Source organism: Triturus cristatus, chromosome 7, assembly GCF_964204655.1.
Source record: "Triturus cristatus chromosome 7, aTriCri1.1, whole genome shotgun sequence".
Classification (NCBI taxonomy): Eukaryota; Metazoa; Chordata; class Amphibia; order Caudata; family Salamandridae; genus Triturus; species Triturus cristatus.
In genome coordinates, this window is record NC_140590.1 from 753,029,313 (window position 1) to 753,049,700 (window position 20,388).

General features: G+C 46.3%; 1 protein-coding gene across 2 annotated transcripts in view; it reads left to right on the forward strand.

The window, feature by feature from the left end:
- Positions 1 to 20,388, forward strand: part of DNAH17 (dynein axonemal heavy chain 17) — a 14,992,541-nt gene that overhangs the window by 10,402,568 nt on the left and 4,569,585 nt on the right. For both annotated transcript variants that reach the window (XM_085617470.1, XM_085617471.1), the window contains one exon: positions 5,292 to 5,456. In XM_085617470.1, coding sequence (XP_085473596.1) covers positions 5,292 to 5,456 — 165 coding nt within the window. The remainder of the gene's footprint in view (positions 1 to 5,291; positions 5,457 to 20,388) is intronic.

Genomic DNA, 20,388 nt, shown 5'->3' on the forward strand with positions numbered 1-20,388 from the left:
TGGGACCCTTCTGCTTGCCTTTATGTCTGCAGGGCTGTGTGCAGCGTCCTGCGCCCTGCGCACGCTTTATTTTGCATCTTCCTCCAAGGAGAGGGAGAGTGTGGGCTTAGTAGCACGGAGCTGCTGTTCGAGGGAATCTCGGTGAGGGTATTCTCCCGCTTCTTGATTATTTAAAATAGCGGGAGCCTACTCCGCTTTATGGTGCTTTGTTCGGCGGGTGCCCACCCCGCTTTTGTGCCGCTTATACTGTTGCTTTGATGTGGGTGCCCACCCCGCTTTGTATGTTTGATTCGGAGGGAGCCTACCACTCATTGCCGCTTATTTGCTCTGCGGGTGCCCACCCCGCGTTTTGGTGGCCTTTCTTGCTTATTTTTGCAGAGACATCAATCTGATTCGCCGGAGCCCACCCGGCATGGCCGCAGTTTATATTCTATTACGGGAACCCACTCCACATTTCTAAGTCTGCTCGCAGGAGCGGGCTGCCGCTGCTACGAGTGGTCCGGAAGTGAGACGGGGGTTGGGGCCTGCGCCCAGAGCACATCCGGAGCCTTGCGTGCTCCCGGTCAAAGTCTCGGTCCCGAGAGAGGGGACCGGGCGAAGCAAAAGAAGACTGCCGAAGTCTCAGGACCCAGCGGAGGCCCGCAGAGAGTAGCAGAGCTCACCCGAAGTCCTGCCTGAAGCCCGGTGAGTAGGGCTTCCCTTTTGTTAGTGCTGGTTCGAGGCACAGTGCGATCTCTAGATTCAGACGGACGGCTTCTGGTCCTGCAAGACTTGTCAAACAATTTTTAAAAGGACTATTTAGAGTTTTCCCTCCGGTCAGACCTTCGCCTCCCATGTGGCACCTCAATTGGGTTCTTGCTCAACTCATGAGACCTCCTTTTGAGCCTGTTCATAGAGCAGATCTTAAATTCCTTTCATGGAAAGTGGCCCTCCTTCTCGCTTTAACATCTGCCAGGAGGATTGGGGAACTTCAAGCTCTCACTATAAAGGATCCATTTTTACAGTTTAAGAAGGACACTCTTATTCTGAGAACAAATCCGAAATTCATTCCCAAAGTGCCTTCGGATTTTCATTTGAATGAGCCGGTCATTCTAAAATCTTTTTTTCCTCGACCTACAACTCCAGTGGAAAGGTCTCTTCATTCCTTGGATGTCCAATGCACCAAGGATTTCAGAAAATCCACACAGCTCTTGTCGCTTTTAGTGCACCTCGCAAAGGTCTTCCCCTTTCAAAGCAAGGAGTTGCACGTTGGATTGCCAGTGCGATGCCATTACTGCCATCAGGCGGCTGGTAAGCCCCTAGAAGGGCGGGTGCAGGCGCACTCCACAAGATCAGTTTCATCGTCTGCTGCTCTTTTTGCTGGAGTGCCGATCAAGGACATTTGCAGGGCGGCTACATGGAGCAGTGCCCATACATTCACGAAGCATTACTGCTTGGACTCTTCCACGCGGAGCGAGACAGCAGTGGGACAAGCAGTCCTCAGGAATCTCTTCCAGTGAGCGGTGCGCTTTCCCTTCTAACCCTTCTAACCCTCCTTCCTGTTATAGCTATTGCACATTTTGTATCATATGATGTTTTCTGACTAATGTTTTGCATATCTGTGTATTGCTTATGTGACTACACATACAGGGTTATGCTAGTATTTATTTCACAAAATGTGCATTGTTGCTAACTGCTAACTACTCTGATACAAGCTATGGGAATCTATGAAAGTTCCAATACTGGAGAAAGAAAACAAGTTACTTACCTGTAACTTTGGTTCTCCAGTATTGGTAACTTTCCTAGATTCCCATGCGCCCACCCACCTCCCCTGGGAAAGCTCAGCCTTCAGCAAATTTGGTTACTCTGTTACACAACGGCTATGAAAATCTGAGGTTCTGAGGCTCTCTCAGTGAGGTTCTATGGGATGAGGCTAATCTGATTGGTTGTTGCTTTAGTTTGGTCTCTTTTACAAAAAGAGGTGGATATGCTACAAAATGAGATGAGGCCTAGGCCTTTCTTTCTCTTTTGTATATACTGCTATGTTATTTTTCTATTTACCGAGACTCCCCTTCCGACGACGGGGAATGATACAAGCTATGGGAATCTATGAAAGTTACCAATACTGGAGAACCAAAGTTAAAGGTAAGTAACTTGTTTTCTTATTAATGAAAACGGTAGGACAAATATATCAGTAAATCAACATTCTCAAATGCCAATTACCTACAATAAACAATTTGAATAAAATGCAATATGTACAGGTAGCAGAGAGTAGAAAATATATACAGAGAGAGGAAGAGAGAGAGAGAGAGAGACAGTGGTTAGGAACACCTCACCGACTGGCTATGCAAGATTTTTGCCATTGTCAGCTGGAGAAGCCCTTTCAACAGCCCAGGAAGAAGTACCAGCCTGGATCCAAGTTCCTTCACTAATCCACAGCAATACGTGTACTCTGTGGTGAACTTCCGCTTGGGCTGCCAAAGCCTCTAGCTTTAATACTATTCAATGTGAGGCGAAGTTCCACAAACCTCGCCCCCTTCTCTCATGAGAAAGAACCGAGCTGGCCTGTACCAGTCTGCGTCAATGCCACGACATCGGCTGGCCAAGCCTCTGTATTATGGCTCTGAGACAGAGTATGCACATCCCACACATAATATCCAGTTCTCTCTGGTCGGTGAGGAGCGAAAAACAAGTGAGGAGCAGAGATACCTTGAATGTGAATCACATGCACTGCTGTGTAGGGAGGAGCAAGGCAAAATCACACATGAGGCCATGTCAAAGCCAATAGCAAGAACTCATAATTCCGTGCACGCAGAAGCAAGGCAAAGTCAGAAAGCAAGATGGCAAGATGATATGAAGCTGTGCCAAAACCAATAGTAAGCACTTATAATATAAATGTACGGTTCTACTCCATGACAATTCCCACTAAAAGACAATAAGATTACAAAACAGAAGGGAAGCAGGTATATGCAGGACCGTCCTACATTAAGGCTAGGGTGAAATAATACACTAAAGTCAGGGAAAATGGTGGTAGTTGAGGGTCATCATAGGGTGCCAAACCACAAGAGTGGCTCTTTTACTACAGGCAGCAATCCAGGGCAGCAGACAAGGGCAGCAGTCCAGAGAACGGGAGGCAGCAAAGCTGAAACCGGAGGGGGGGTCTCACTGGCTCGTAGAGCCAAGCAAAGTAGAGCCGCAATTCCTACCTCTGCCAAACTCCCAAATCTATCCAGTCGTCTAGCGGGAGACAAGGCAGGCAGGCCAGCAGTGGCGAAAAGCATCGTCAGTCTGATCCAGAGGTGGAGGGGAGTCAGGAGGGGAGAACTTCAGCCCAGCTCCTCCACAGCTATCCGGGGAAACCAAAGAGCGCCGAGACACCCCCGGGTATTTGCGCGCTCAATAAATTGCTTAAAATAAAAAACTAAAATAAAATAAAGAGGCATCGGCAACGCTGAGACAGGTTCCGCCGAACGCTGGTCACCAGGGAATGCGGCGAAAGTGTGGGGGAGGAGGAAGAACAGGCAGTGGTGGTAAGAGGGGAGCTGTGCCTGATGGCCGGCTGGGTAGGTGTCGGGCACGGCGAGAAGCTGGAGCAGCTCCACCGGGCATCGGCCATGCTTGCTCGGACTCCACGGGTGAAAGCCTCACACACATTTTATTCGAGAATTTTGGGCTCCCAAGCGGCAGATTGGAGCATCGAGGGCCGCATATAAGACAGGACCTCAGGTGTGTAGGTTGATCCCGGAGGGAGGTGGAAATCTGGGGATTTAAGCAAGAAAGTTGATTCCTGGCCTGGAGCTCCCGGCCGGAGCTCCTCACCGTCCGGCCATCTTGTTTGGTACCAACTGTCAATGGGGATTTAGCTGCCTTGTCTGCATTCCCCTGTCTGCTAGACCAGCCATCCCTTTTCAAGTCCCTCATTGTCATGTGTTTTTAAGGGGATGAAAATATGTATTTTTGCAACCCCCTTTGTTGTGCCCCAGTGGGATCTTAATTTAGTCTTGACTTTTTTTGTTGGCTCTCCATAGTTGGCCCTTGGGGAACTTTCAAAACTGTTTTTGTGTCTATCACCTCAGTCAGATGGGTGAGCAAGTTTCAAGCTCTCAGTCTCTGTCCCCCTTTCACCACTTTTTATCTAGACAAACTGGTGTTGCGAACCATGGCTGCTTTCCTACCAAAGTGGTGATTCCATTCCACCTTGGTCAGTCCATCACCCTCCCAGGCATTTTACCAGACCTGTTCTTCAGGATTTCCTTGTCTAACCATCCATCAACACTCATTCATGGGCACGGTATTTATATGTTATCTGTTCTACAGCTGATGAATCTGCAGGTAGAAGTATCCATCAGAGGAAAAAGTTATTTATCTGTAGTAATGATCTTTGTGGTGTTACTCTATCTGCCTTCAGATAACCCACTGAGCTGTCCACCTCCCCATTTGATGAATGTGTTATACGGAAAGTTAATATAATTCCATTTTAAGATTTTGGTACAGCACTACTCTATTGATGTCAGTCTGTCGCTCGCCTCGAAGGCTGGGGAAAAATGAGTGAAAAATGATGTTGTTATGCCGTGGCGGGTGCTATAGGGTTTCAGTGAAGTCCCCACCCTCCCCTTCCGGTGTTGATACAAAGCCAACATGCCTGACTGATGACATATGAGCGTTGAAGTTTCCTGATCCAGTCTGACCCCTGGGATTCTTCTAGAGGTGAGGAATTTGCATGTAGATAGAGTATTCAACAAAAAGTCATAACTGCAGGAAAGCAACGTTTTCATCTTGCTAAAAATGTTCTGGTATCCAGTACTTATGACTTCAATTGAGGACAGGGATTTCAGGTAAGTAACTATGACTTATCCCTTTGGGCCTAAATGTGATACACTAAGAACTGTAAGATTTGAACCAGAGGCAGTGAATTAGGAATGGCTAACTGTGATCCTGGGAATGGGTGCTCTTTGGATAGCTCGCTGAATTTGTGTGTATATTGTAGTGTTATATGTGTTTATGTTTGTTTAATTAATAAACAATATATTTTTTTTAAATAACTATTACTCATAATTTTTGCTGGCTAAAGAGAGGGCAGCTGCGATGAGCAGGATGCACCTGCTGCTACGCTGGCCTCCTGCACTCACACTGACAGCTTCATCTCCTGTGCTCTTTTGTCCGTTATAGATATGCTCACTGCAACCCTGTAGCTTGTGATAGAATCTCTCCATTGGTTATCACATGAATGTATTTGTTTTACCAAAAATACAAATGTCTTAAAAATATAGAAGCAGTACAGAAAGATTTCATCTCACACTTCACGTCTTTAGGTGGATGCCCTGAAAGAAAAACTGGCTATACAAGAGATAGAGTTAAATCAAAAAAATGAAGATGCAGATAAGCTCATCCAGGTGGTTGGTGTTGAGACTGAAAAGGTCAGCAATGAAAAACAGATTGCAGATGAAGAAGAGAAGAAAGTTCAAGTCATTAACCTGGTAAGTTAAGCTGCTGTCATTTTCTCTGACCATCCATTTTCCACAGGGTCAGTTATGATTGACTTTTACACAAGTGAATGGCAAAGGTACTGGGTACTTACCTACATATTACATCTGATCATTAGAGATTGATTTAGCTTTAATATTTCAAGATATAGCAGATAACACAAGAGAGCAATTAGATGTATACAGGTAAAGGAATAGCCATTAAAGGCCGTATTGCACACAAGTGCCTCATCTTCACCTTTGAAAGTACAATTTAAATGAGCACAAATGTCAATTTTTCTCATCTCTGTAAATCTCCCCTACCTCCATTTCTCTTTCACTCCTTAGCTCATTTCAGTGCTACTTTTAAATCCACCTGTCATTATCTAACCTCTATCGCTACATTCTTTCCTGTGTCCTCCAAATTCCTCTGTTTCCCCCTCCCCTCTCAATTTGTCATCTCTGTTTCTGTCACATCCATGTGTCTCTACTTCCATCTCATTACAGCCACTGTTGGCTCTCAAATGCTTTAATCTTCAGGCTTTTGAATGTTTTTATTGCCATTTACTCCAGTTTCCTCCTCAGATTTATTTGCATTCTTTTCACCTCTCTCTTATACACCTGTCTCTTCCTTCCTGCCCAGTGATGTATTCCTTTCCCTCCCTTTCATCTGCCATCTTATCTCGCCTCTGACACCTTTATTTCTTCAATTTTTATTAATGGATTTATGATGTTACAATGCGATCATTTATATCGCGGTACATTACATCGCTGTTTTTACAACGCAAGTCGTTACAACGACTTGTGCTGGAGGGCGCTGGACTTATGAATAGTATGATTTACTATTCCAACTCCAGCCTACATACAGTAGGGAAGGTGATGGAATAGTAAATCACACTATTCCTTAGTTTATAGTGCCATCCAACGCAAGTCGTTGTAACAACTTGTGTTGTAAAAGCAGCGATGTAAATGTATTGCAGTGTTTTGACCGCGTTGTTAAGGTCGTTTCCCTTCAATTTGTATTAATCATTCAGTTTTCGCATATGTGTCTGCTTTACTGTGGCATTACTTTTATTTGCCTTTCACTGTATACCTTTGGCTCTTCTGGTTGCCCACAACTGATTTTTCTTTCAACCTACCCCCTTTTCTCTTATTCTTGTTTTTTCACAATGTAACATTTTATTGATTTTTCAGTATTATGTAGGCATATCTACCATATAAATCAGATGTTTAACAAATTCAGAGGTTGCATGCATGACCTCATGTATTCACTCTAGTACAATTTGAAAATCCATCCATGCCCCCATATCTTATCTTTTTGTGGGCGCTAACTTAATTCACACATAGGATTCTGAATTATGCTTCAGCTATTTAATCCTCTTCTGGATTGTATTTAGTGAGGTGCTTCCTTCGATCTTAATTTTTGTGCTGTATGTCTCTTGGCCAATACCAACTCTTGCCCTACAAAACAACCACTGATATCTGTTAATCTCTATCATCATAAAACATTCAGCACCACTATAAAAGGTTTAAATGTGATTATTGCTCCCTAATGCTTCAGACAAGGTGTGTTTGATAATTCTCACTTGTCTCACATCTTAGGAAATTCGGATAGTAATTACGACAATTATTGTGTAGTGCTTATGTAACAAAATACTTCTTTTTGGATGGTCACTCCCAAGTTTTTGGACCGATGCTGCTGATTTTTCGAATCTGAGAGTGCACTGAGGGCTACTAAACAGACCTCATTGCCTGCGCCTTTACCCATAAACTAATATGTCGAATTGGCTTCTATACAATTTGCTGAGCTAACTTACCTGTAATACCCTAGTAATTGGTACCTAGGGCATATAAGTAAGAGGATTGACCCAGGGAATGCAGCACTGGTTTACTCGAGCTGCCTGGGCAGGGCACGAATAAAAAGAGACTCCCAACCCACCATTTTGCAGACAGGTAGAGAAGTTTTAACAGCTGGCCAGACTTTGCCATTTAAAGCAACAGCAAATGCAGACTTCCCCCTGGTATATGTGTAAGTTACCCCCATGGTAGGCCTATTGAGTCCTAAGTCAGGGTGCAACATATTCCATGGGCAAAACATATTTTACATGTTCTGGTACTAAAAATGCTGAACTATTGCTTTTACTGTGGAAAAGCTTGGTCGCCCAATTGGGGAGTGCAAAGTTACATGCTGACGCCTCAGCTGTGCTAACTCTAGAACAGGGCCACCAAAGTGGGCCAACCAAGGTATCAAGCAACTTGTTACAATGAGCCTGACTTGATTTAAAGTAGCAAAATTGACATTTTGTTGCCTTTAGTTCCTGTGCCCATACTGGTTACACATAGGGTCCTGTCCATGAGACCCCTTTCTGTCCTGCTGGGGAGATGTGCTAAAGACTTTCAAAAAAGGATGCAATAGAGGCATGCTCTGGAAGGAGGTGTCACCTACCTCCTGCAGGAAGCCACAAGGGTGTTGCCCAAAAGGCGAGTTTCAAAGGAGAACAACCTTTGAAGGTCAAATGGGTAACACTTGGGTAAGGGGGTTCTTCATTGTTCAGGCAGAGAGGTTGGCACAAGGGACATGAGAGGGGAAACCAATCGGTAACCCTATTTTGCTAGGGCATGTAGCCCCCTTGGTAGCCCCACCCCTGGGTTGGGTTAGGGAGCTCCACACGCTAGGTGAGGGGTCCTGACATCTTGTACGTGGTCAAAATGGTGCACCCTTGGATGCTCAGATGTGACGCTTTGCAGAAAGCAGTCATCAGGTTGGAGGGAACCTGGTTCCCCATTTGCGACCAACTGCATCCTACACTGAGGGCATTTTCTGACCATCAGTAGTTACCCCTGGTGCCCCGAACTTAGATTTTGCATGGACTGTAAGAAGGACCTAGGAAGGACTGACCTGCTGCACCATGGAACAGGCAAAGAGATGCTGCACCGGCTTTGACTGCATCTGCTGAACCTGGTGGCTAGTAAAGGAAGAGGGACAGTGCCTGCTGTGTCCTGCTCGAGGAGAAGTCTTCTCCAAGGCCCAGAAAAAGCCAAGAGAGTTCAAGGGTCAGCAAGCTAACCTCTGTTCACGGCACAGGGACAAAACAGATGAGAAGCATGCTGGTGCAAGTTGGGAGCCCAAAATCTTTCACTCGCTGCTAGCCTCTGACGTGCAGCACCAGGCACCAGAACCCGACGCACAAAGTTGCAATCAAGTTCGCTCAGCCCTTAAGTGTCATTGGAGTGCAGCTGCGACTACCTGAGGATGAGTTATTGACCAGGAAAGATTGTCCTGTGACTATGATACTGGGAGACTGGTGGTCCAATGGACACTGGATTTCATACTTTGAGGGACGCAACCCTGAGACCATCACTGCCTCACCCCCTCACCAAGGAGTAGTCACAGCAAGACCCCCATTGAATGAACTGCAATGCATCCAGAGCATCCTTTGAGCATCTTCAGCATCCATCATCCCTTGCATCAGGATCACTTCCATAGAAAAGCCATGAAAAGGATAAAATTGCCAGGAACTGCGGAAGGCGGCTTCCCCTGCTGAAGTAACTGTTTCTGAGAACCTTGCTGGTCCCCCTGACTGGCACCCTATTAGAGTTGGTCACCTAACGTGACTTTAAATGACTGCATTCCAACTAGCCCAAACCTTTTCGTAAAAACGCTTTTAAGTGTCAAATTCATTGAATTTGTCAATGCATGTTCGCAATTGAGTGAAACAACTTGATTTACTATATCTTATAAATTCCATATCTCCGGGGGATCTTTTTTCTTGTAGTGTCTAAAAATACATAAAAATACAGTCTATTTTTATAAATTGATGTTAGATTTCTTTGGGATTTTTTCGATTTCTTCGTCAGTTGTTTTTGTCTTCGAGTTTTATATATCACAAAATAGACCCGAAGGTATCACCGCGCTTTACATGAGGACACATGATTTTTTTTTGTTAGGCATGGGTAGATTAAGTGATTGCCTAGAATCACAGGAAGTTGAGCATCCCAGCCGAGACTTGAACCGGGGCCCCAGCTTTGAGCTCGACCACCCTAGCCGCTAGGCAACATCCTCTCCTCAGTTGTGTTTGATGCTATTTAAATGCTTTACACTTGTTCCTTTGTGTACGCCTTGCTTCTCAGAGCCACAGCTACCCGAAGCTGTGCTGAAGGTTTTACAAACAAAACCTATGGGTCCTACAGAGGTTGGTAATTGTATTACATGGTGAGGTTGCACAACACCATATAATACACCCCATTTCCTCACATTGGTAGCAGCGGTGGGATCCAGGACTTGTATTTAGTAGTACCATAGAGTTGTCAAAAATCTTGACACTGAAAAGTAGCCTAAAGGTGATGCCCAGAGATAAGTTCTTGTACCTCCCAAGCAGTTGAGTGGTTGTGAACTCCAAAAAGCACTGCAAAAATGTTTTCAAGGAGTGAGAAAAGTTTGTGCAATTGTGGCAAACTTCCTAAAAATTTGGAAAAGTTTGTAAATGTTTTCAAAAAAGTTTTGACAAAGTTTAGAAGCCACTTCTCACAGCATAGAAACATGGTGATAGATATGGCCAACCTGTCCTCATACATAAAAGTTGCGCTGAGAGCCTTCTATAGAGACAGGAAGATCCACATGAGAGCCAAGCGCAGGAAAAATAAGTTGATCAGGGCCATCAAAGCTAGGGAGAGGCCACAGGTTACTTCCACACCTACAGAGGGAATTGTCCCAAAGTAGTGGTGAAGAAGATAATGTGGAGGGTGATGACAACAGTATCCTGGAGGGAGCAGATGGGAGACTGCCCCACCTACACCAGACAGGCTCCATCACCAGCAAGAAGAACCTGCATCAGAGCTTGGTAGCACTGGACCTAGATGAAAGATCCACTGCCTTGGCTGAAAGAAGACTGGTCCTGGAAGAGAAGAAGACCAGACTGGGTTTAGACTCCAAAGATGGTGGCAGCAGAATGGTAAATGGAGGGGTTGACAGGGGTGCCCCTGGTGTTAGGTTTCCCAAAGAGATTGCAACTATTTATGTCCAAGGGAATGACATAGAAAAATGCCTGGCCTCATACAAGAGAGCTCTCAGGATGAGAAAGGTGGGTACAGAAAACTAGGGGACACAATAGAGTTGGTGCCAGTATTTGGTAGGGAAAGACTTACACTTGAGGATGAGGTAGCAAAATCCTACCCACACATGAAGGCAGCACTTATCGAGTTGTTTGGTCTCATTCCTTAAAAGCATTGAGAGAAACTCAGGACATCATAAAAGGGGGCAACACAAGCATGGGTGACTTTGTTAATGCTTCATTTAAGGAACTAGATGGTTGGATTAAAGGCAACAAAGTAGACACATTTGAAACGTTTTACCATTTGATTGTTAAGGAGAACATTTAGACAAATTGTCACTCAAACATTGCACTGGCATGTGGTGGAAGCTAAGCTGTCTAGCCCCTGGACTACACTGAAACAGCTTGGTCTCTCTCCTCCTACTGTGACTATGGGGAGAGAGCCTCTTTTGCAATGGTGGTGCAGAAGGCGGCTTAGGTCCTAGACCTTCAGCTGCCCTTGGTGGCAGTCAAGACGAACCTCTTGATGGAGGTGTTTCAGCCAAGAGTTGTCCCCTCTGAACCATTTAATGACACCCTTACCAATGTTCTGCTTGAGGACTGGTCCAAGCCATGCACAGAGGCTGCTCTAGACAGGTCAATTGCCAGGCCGCCATCGCCCCACTCCTGGGGACCTAGTTTCCTCTCACCATTTCAAGACTATTAGATAGGGAAACAAAAAGGCTGGACACCTTTGGCAAGAGGATGTTCTCTTCTGCCAGCATAGCACTGCGGCCAGTAAACACCACATGCATTTTGTTGTGATACACTCACACTGTGTGCCTTACTCACCCTAGCTGTTGCTGACGGGCAGGATTGGAGTACTACCCCAAGTGATTCCCAGTGGTTAGACTTATTGCAAGCAGCCCCAGTCACCTTTTCTGTGTTTCATGTACTGCCCTCAGTGGAATGGGTAGGCCCAGGTGTGGGTCCTATTCTCACTGTGTCACTGGAACCAAGCTGTACCCAACTGATGGGCCAATAACTAGGGTAAAACCGGTCCTGTGTTTTATGTGTTCTGGTTCACTGAGGACCTGACTTGGCATTTTGGGCCGGACTGTCCCATGAGGAGCAGGGTCAAGACTGATTTTCATATGGCTAGGTCCAAACTGAGGTGGCATGTAAAAACAAAAGAACAATAGTTTGGAGTGCTAACCTGAGAAATTGTCAGTGGTTAAACTTATTGCAAGCAGCTTCCATCACCTTTTGTGCTTTTCATGTACTTCCCTAAGTATCATGGGTATGCCCAGAAGTGAGTCCCGTGTTCACTGTGTCACTGGAACCAATCTGTACTCGTCTGATGAGCACACAACTAGGGTGAAACCGGTCCTGAGTTGCTGGTTTTCTGATTCAGGGAGGACCTGGTGTGGCAGTTTCGGCTGGACTGTTCCCATGAGGAGCAGGGTCAAGACTGAGTTGCATGTTGCTGGGTCCAAAATGAGGAGGCTTGGTGAGCAAAAGAATGATGGATTGGAATGCTACCTCAAGCAATTGGCAGTGGTTAGACTTATTGCAAGAAGCCTCCCGTCACCTTTAGTGTGTTTCATGTACTGCTCCAAGTGTCATGGTATAGGAAGCTGGCTCTTTATATAGTGTACCAAAAAGAGGGATACTGTGCTACAAGTCCTAGCATCCGTTACCAGTGGACAGGGGCTTGCTCCAGCAATCCCAAGGTGATCTTTTACGGGGTAGTGTAGTCGAGCAGCCTTAGGATTATCAGAGAGAAGTGTTAGACATCTGCAGTACACACACAATCAAAAAAGGATGCAGACAACTCAATGAGGAGATCCACACCAATTTACAAAAATAACACATATCTTCATATATATTTAGGCATCAGAATCAATATGATCAGGTAAGTATGTTTTGAGATACAAATATTTGCATTTTTCAAAGTTCGACGTTTTACTGTATACAAGTTTCTTAGAGTGACTTACAAGACCAATCTCCTGGACTTAAGTTGAGTTGGGGGCAAGGTCCAAGGCAGCACCAACAGGTCACCTTGTGTGGCACTGGGGTGGACGGGTTCAGGGTTACCATACAACGTCAGGTGCCCAATGTTAGTCAATGGGTGTCCGTGTGGTCGAAAAGAGGCTGCAGACTTGGATTGGATGACCATTACAGATGAACCAACAGGAGGGATCAGGTCTTGAGATGCTCGTGGACGTGGGGACACCTTCAGTCCTCTTCTGCTTGGGCCGAGGTAGCCGGGTGCAGAGATGGTCTCAAGTGTTGGGTTTTCACAACCAGAAACACTCTCAGCAGAGGGGACTTGCCAAAGAGGCTGCAGGCGGTGTCTGGGAGTCTAAAGAAGGGAAGTCCGAGGTGGAATTCATCTCTGGAGGGTCTGGAGACTACACTGGCACTGTTGGCCCACTGTGACCCGGGCTAGGCGGCTCGCGTGCAATGGTGCTTTCCGACATGGGTTTTGGCGGTCTGGAGTCCTCCCAGAGTCTCTTGGGGTGTCAGAATGCAGGGTAGTATCTTTGCTATTCCACAGGAGTTTCTGGGTCTTTGGTGAAAGGCTGGCAGTCCTCCCAGACTTTTGGAGGTACAGCAGCTTCCGGACGAGCCAACTTTGGCAAAAGAGGCGAGAACAGCAGGCAGGCTGACAAGGTTGGTGCAAGTCAGTAGCTGCTCCTCTGTTCTTGCTATTGCAGATCTTTAGGGTCCATCTTCTTCTTTCAGGTCTGCAGGATCTGATTTCCTGGTGCTAGGGGCTCCCGTAAATACTAGATTTAGTGGGAGTTAGGGGAGAGTAGGGTAGTAGCCAATGGGCTATTTACCCCTGGGGTTACTACGCCCCCTGTATGACCACTTCCTGTGACAATTGGGTATAACACTGTCCCAGAGTTACTAGTTAGGCCATCACAAAGATGACAAACTTTGAAATTTCACATCCACTTCAGGTAGTCCACTTTAGGGGTGGAACTACCCTGAAGCGTAATACGCCTTTCTGAATACTAATTTTCCTTCCTTTCCAGGTGCCAAATGGGCCCTGGTCAGTGGGGTTAGCATCCCTCTGGTGGAAGTCAGATTCTCATACCAAAAGCGGTGGCCTCTTTGAAGCCCCCTGCCTTGGAATGCAAATTTACTGGTCATCCTGCTGGAAAAGAGTGTAATCACCCTAGGCCAGAGCAGGCTTTGTTCCTGATCTCCTAAGTGCATTGGCTCTCACCCCTGGGGTTCAAAATCTTGTCTGTGGTGGGAGACTGGCCAGGACCAGTCAGCCAGCACATTGGTACTTGGTAGGTTGTATGTATTAATAAATCCATCACTGGAATCAAGATGTTTGTTACCAAACATCTTTAGTTTCAGTGAAACCATCATGTATCTCGGGGAACTCGTTTACACCAGTGTCCAGCACATGTACTTAAAATGGTTTCCCTGGTCACTTACATGGGCAGTTATTGTACTGGTTAAACAAAGGAAAGAGCAAGGATAGTGTGGGGGTAGGTCCCTATCCCCTTGCAACGCTTTCAACAATGTGGACCGACCTGGTTATGAGGGAGAAGATAGAAGGCCGACTATCCTGTAATCAGATATACAGAAGTGCCTGAAAAACATTCGTTTTTTTTAAAGACCCTTCACCCACCAACCTAGATGGTGGAATGCTTCATCATTGGGATCTCAAACAGGTAGCCGAATACCACCCGGTTGTGCTACGATGCCTGATTACAGCGGAGTTGGTGTGGTGCAATATGTAAGGGAAGTGGTGCAAGTTAAAATTACCTCTGGGAATCCTTGCCAAATGATTTATTGATAGCGGCCCAGTGTAACGTTAAAAACGAAAGACAACGTTGGAGAAAAATGATCCTTGTTGTCACCTTAAAAGGTCTACGTGTTTCAGCCCCTATAAATAAATGGAAGGGCTTTCTTCAGGACCATGTGGACGATGTGATGGTGGCAAAATGATGCCACGTGTCAAGTGATATTTCAACACACTCGCTACGGTGTGTTGTGATGTGGGTGGTGTCTGTATACTTACTGACCCACTATAGTAAAAACCTGTGAGGAAAAAGGTAGACAAAAAGACAAAACACACATAACATGAATGCAACATAAAATGCAATCTTTTTCCGCAATGTTCATGCGCCACTGTGATTGTCATGGTGAGTGGGCACAGGCGTAAGTCGGTCTGTAATTGGGACCGGGTGGATTGCCAATTGAGCATGCCATTCCAGTGAGGTACTCCCTAAATGTGCAGGGGTTACCGTGTATAGCGTGTTCGAGGCATGCTATTACAATTATTTGCTATAAAGGTAAAAGGGCCGGTGTGGCCCTGTGAGTGCTGTTGGTGCTGTTTTAGTTTTAGCGTTAGAAGTTGTAGGCACAAGGTGCGTAGTTTCTACTTATACCTTAACAATTAGTGTCGTGGGTAAACTACGTCTGATTAGCGAGTGGATTGCTATCTATGAAAAGATGGAGAATATAGTTACACTGGCTACGTGTTGCTGGTAGCTTTAGTAGGACCCGGGAGGAGCTCCCATCTATTGTCACACTATGCGCAGAAAAAAGGGGGAAGAGAAATTAGCATGAAAACACTCGTATGGGCTCGGCAGTCTTCGGAGTAGCTTGGTAAACGGTGCTGCCTGAGAATACTATGTTTAAAAGTAAAAAACTTACTTCATCAAGATCGGGCACCCGCTTGTTGCACCTGTTTCGGTCACTGCAGTGGTCCTCGGTGTTACTGGACTCGCTCCTGGACTGGGATGAAATACTGGAGCCGGCAGGACGCCGGAGCCGGCAGAACGCCGGAAATGCGTCATCGCGTGGGTGCGCGAGGCGTGCAAAAACAAGACCGCTTCTCTGTTGAGGTCTATTGAGAGTGCGTGCTAAGGGAGAAGGAAGGCTATGTATATGACAACTACTGCGCATGCATGCAAAAAACCTATTGACATGGTGAAAGGGACAGGTTACTGGCCCTACTACTCCAAATTGGTGCTATGTAGATATAACGCTGGTATGTCTATAATCTGTAGTGATCAATGTGAAGCGTTAGAGACATCAATGTATCCTATGGGGTGTTTAAGAAGGCCATTGGGCCCTGCGTGCTAAGGTGGAGGAAAGGCTTGGTAAAAGTCACTACTGCGCATGCGTGTTCTGAACGTCTTCACATTGTGAGAGGTACTATTTACTGGCCACATTGCTCCCAATAGGTACTATGTAGATGTAACGTAGGTGTGTCTAGAATATATGGTGATGGATGTGCAGCATCAGGGACATCAGTATATCCTGTGGGGCATTTAAGAGGGCGAGTAGGTCCAGCAAAGGACAAAGCATTGGCGAATGCAACAATTCCCCAGATAGGTAGTGACTTGCCCAGTTATGTGCAACGTGGGCATGTGTCTATATACACATCCTACAAAGGGTACGGTGGTGCCGATCTTATTGACATCAAGAATGGGGGGATCTGTTGAGAGAGTTCCAGGGGATATTATCATTTAGGCCAGTGAGGAGGGCGGACAGGCGGTAAATCCAACGCTATTCCTTCTCTAGCAAGCGCCTCTGTAAATTGGGCACTTTAGTGTCTAGTGTTTCAATCACTACCAATCGCATGTCATTGGTAGTGTGTGCCATTTCTAAGAAATGATTAGTCATGCATGTAGTGTTTCTCTTACATCGGATGGTACTGCGATGTTCGCATATTCTGGTCTTGATTTTGTGGCTGGTCATACCAATGTATATGAGTCCACAGGGGCAGGTAATGCGGTAGATGGCATTCGTAGTATTACAATTGGTATGTTGTCGGATGTGCCATGTCTTGCCTGGCTCTAGATTGAGGTCTTTGGTGGATTTTGTAAGGTGACAGGCGCTGCAGTCAACGCAAGGGTAATGGCTTACAATATTTGGGAGGCCCCAGGCGTTTCATACAGTGTTGGCTGGTCTTGATGGTGGTACTGGGCGTGTCAACACAAGGGTGTCTTTTATGGATCTTGCCCGTTTGTAGGAGAACAAGGGTTTTTCCCACTTTAATTTGCCTGTGTGGAGTTATTTCCAGTTTTTTTGTATGATCCTGGAAACATTATTGGAAACGGAATTGAACGGGGTGACACAGGTGAGGGGGATGTCAGTGAAAGTATCCTGAGTGGCTTCCAATAATCCTACCCGATTTTGATTACGGGCTCGTTTTTGTGCCTTTTTGGTAATTCGTTGTGGGTAGCCTCGTTCTTGGAGTTTGGTGGTTAGAGAATTTGCCTGGTCCTTGTATTCTTGAATATTATGGCAGTTCCGACCAGATTGTGGCACTTCACAAATACAGCAAGAAAGAATGGGTAGAACCAACCCTAATCAGCGCAAGCTGCACTTTGATCAAGCAGGTGGTCCCCCCTGGGGTGGTGGTGCAAGCTCGTACGCTGAAGAATCTACAGGTGCACCTACAGAAATACCTCCCGCCACTGACGCTGTGGCCCTTAGGATCGAACTGAAAGCAGGCTTCCGAGCCATTAATGCCCATTTTGATACACTGAACACCCATATAGATAGACTCGGGGAGCAACTAGATTACTAGGGGTTGAGACTGGATAGCGCAGAGGAGAAGATATCCAGCCTCGAGGACACCGCACCCACTGTGCAAAAGCGCCTGGAGAAAGTAGAACAGGTTCTCAAGCAGGTGGCCATAAAGAAGGAAGACTTGGAGGCCAGGTCCAAGTGCAACAATATTCAAATTTCCTGCTTAGCTGAAACTACAAACTTGGGCCACTCTGACTCCTTCTTAGGCCATCTGCTCGTGGACCTTTTTGATCGGCCCAGCTTCTCCTCAACTTTCTTTGTTGAGAGAGCTCACCGCACTCTGGGACCTTGGCCTACTCCGGGCGCCACACCATGGTTTATCATTGCGCGGCTCCTTAATTACAAGGACAGAGACAGTATCCTCAGATTGGTACGGGAGCGCAGGGGATTGCAATATCAGGGGTCCATCATCTCCATATTACCCGATTTTACACCTACGGTCCGGGAAGCAAGGCGCAAATTTGGGGATGTCAAGTCCATGTAACGCAAGCTGAATATAAAATACGCCATGCTATATCCCGCCCAACTTAAAATTGACTACTACGGAAAACCCAAGATCTTCAATACCCCCGCAGACGTCGTCAGCTACTGTAAGCAACTGTCCAATAGTTCTTCTGCTCAGTCGCGTGGAACCCCTGCGCCGAGCTGACAGTTTCTCTGGACTTCTATGTCAAGCATCAGCCCAGAACGATGGATCGCTGTACTGGGTTGCCTGCTCGAGCCCCCTAGACACTGCACATGGATGGTGTTTGTGTCCCTAGCTCCGCCACCCGCCCTGTACTGTCAACAATCCTAACTATATTTGATTGCACGTGATAACTCCCTTTTTCATTTCCTAGCAGGACCGCTGTCGTCTGTGTTGCTTCTACGCCCCCTTGGTGTACACCACGAATATGAGTTTGGGGATCATTAGTTAACTGTTTTATGTCATTGGGAATCACTGGATGTTTCTGAGTCTGGTGTGGGAGGGGGAATGGCAGTTTATATATGTTGAGGGAATGGTAATGTTTGAATGTTCTTTGTTTAGCTTTCCCAAAGTATCACAACACCACAAAACAACTTTATTAGCACTTACTTCCGTTGCTGAACCCACACGCACACTACATCTCAAACCGCATCTCGCTCTGCAACATGACTTGACTAAGCATTTGGATACATCCTGTATTACTTGGAAAATCCATGGCATCAATAACCCCCGGAAGGGAAAGCAAGTATTATATCTAACTAGAGACAGACTCAAGATAGCCTTCTTGCAAGAAACTCACTTACTGCCAGACGCATCCACCTCCTTTGCTAAAGCCTGGGGCATACATCGCTATTTTTCCTCCTACAGCTCGTACTCCAGGGGCATCTGTATACTTATAAACAAAAGCATCCCTTTTCGTCTATATACTGCGCACCTAGATTCAGAAGGTCGATATATCATCCTACATGGCCTACCCGCAGATAAGCAAGTACTACTGATAAACGTCTACGGCCCCACTATAGATGCCCCCGCTTTTTATCAGGAAATATATAATCTTGTGGGGTGAGAAGATGTCGACCAGATGATAATGGGAGGTGACTTCAGTTTGACCCAGTGCCCACAGATGGACTCCTCCAGCGTGCACTCTAGAGATAAACAAAGGGCCAGGGCTCTTCTCCTAAATATCATAGAGGCCTATGCACTACATGACTCCAGGTGTACTCTACTCTCCCCTTTTACACCTTTTACTCATCGTCACATACAGTATGGACAAGGCTTGATTACTGGCTCTTATCTGCCAATATATTACATTGGGCATCTGAACTCACAGTCCTGCCCGAACTCTATCAGACCACAGCCCGACATAATACAGCTCAATATTCCATTCAGCTGCGAAGCCGAAAAGCGCTGGCGATTCCCCACTGGCGTTCTGCAAGACCTAGCATTCTGGGGCAAGTTACTTGCAGCAATTACAGAATACTTCACCATAAATACTGGCACTGTCGAAACTCGTGGTATGAGCATATTTAAGCAAATTGCCATCCTACGTGATATACGCAGGCAAATTTAACACATTGAATCGGAACTGCGAAGCTTAGCTGCAGCTGCGGTGGTGGGCAGAGGCCAGCACCAGCACTGTAGAGCACAACTTATGAAGGAATTTCGTGCACTGGCCGATCGTGAAACATCATACCTCGGAAAGTATGCCACGGTGCGCCGATATGTGGAAGGTGAGAGTCAGGGCTGTATGCTGGCCAGAATGCTGCGCCCCCACCGGCCCCAACTGACTACATAATGGAAATCCAAGCTGGTACGTGTACCTGGGTGCTGGGCACCACGACGTTAAAAATACCTTCTAGAGTACTGTGAGAAGTTGGCCTGATGTATGATGTCACTAGTTCTAGTGTACACCTTATATCAGTCCAAACAACCCTTATGGTGATTGGTTGTAAAGTCAACCTTATAGACCAGCTATCCTAGTGGTAGCATAGACAAGAGCAGTCTTAGGCTAAACTCTGAATGGCATGTGAAGCCAGCTGTGATACCATATATAATCCCTTGAATACCAAACGAAAGGACACCACAACAGATATATATATAAAATAAAGTGTATTTATTCTAGTCAAACCCTCAGCACTCTTTATGAGATTAGAGGTAAGTACAACACAGTCTTATTTAAGCATACATTAAGTCACACAGGTAAGTAATACAGTTAGGCCCTAGGGGCCACGCAAACCATATACTAAAGAAGTGGTATAAGGACCACTGTCACGGAAATAGGTTAGGCCTAGGCCTAGGGAATCGCTGGGGCCACACTACACTAGCAACAGTTAGGAAGTGGGAGGCCCACGGGTTTAAGGTGCAGAGTGGAAACACTCACGCGTAATGCGTAAAAGTCGATAGAATTACTAGCAGTTAGAAATGAACAGTTTAAGGACACTTCTGAAGCAGCTAGAGAGTCGAGACTCGGAAACTAGACCCTAGGATAGTCACTACCCTTGTGAGCACCGAAGTACCCAAGTTACCTAGCCCACGGGCTGCGGGTGCATAGGTGTGAACTTGCGTCGGGTTTCGTCGTGGACTTCTATGGATGCCTGAAGGAAAGTTGCTGACAGGCAGTCAGTGAAGAGTGTCCGGTGGATCCCAAGGCTGGGATCAAGAAGAGAGGAGACCTGCAAGCAAAAGGGACAGAGTCCAGGTCACTAGCCAGTGACCACGTGGAACCAGGAAGGAACCAGGCGATGTCGTGAAGATTGCAGGTGAAGGTGAAGCTTGTCGCTGCAGCCACGGGTACCAGGAGACGTCGAGGATGACCAGGACCAGGAGGCGAGCTGTCCCACGAAGGCTCTTGCTGTCGGCGGCGTCGAAGTCGAACTAG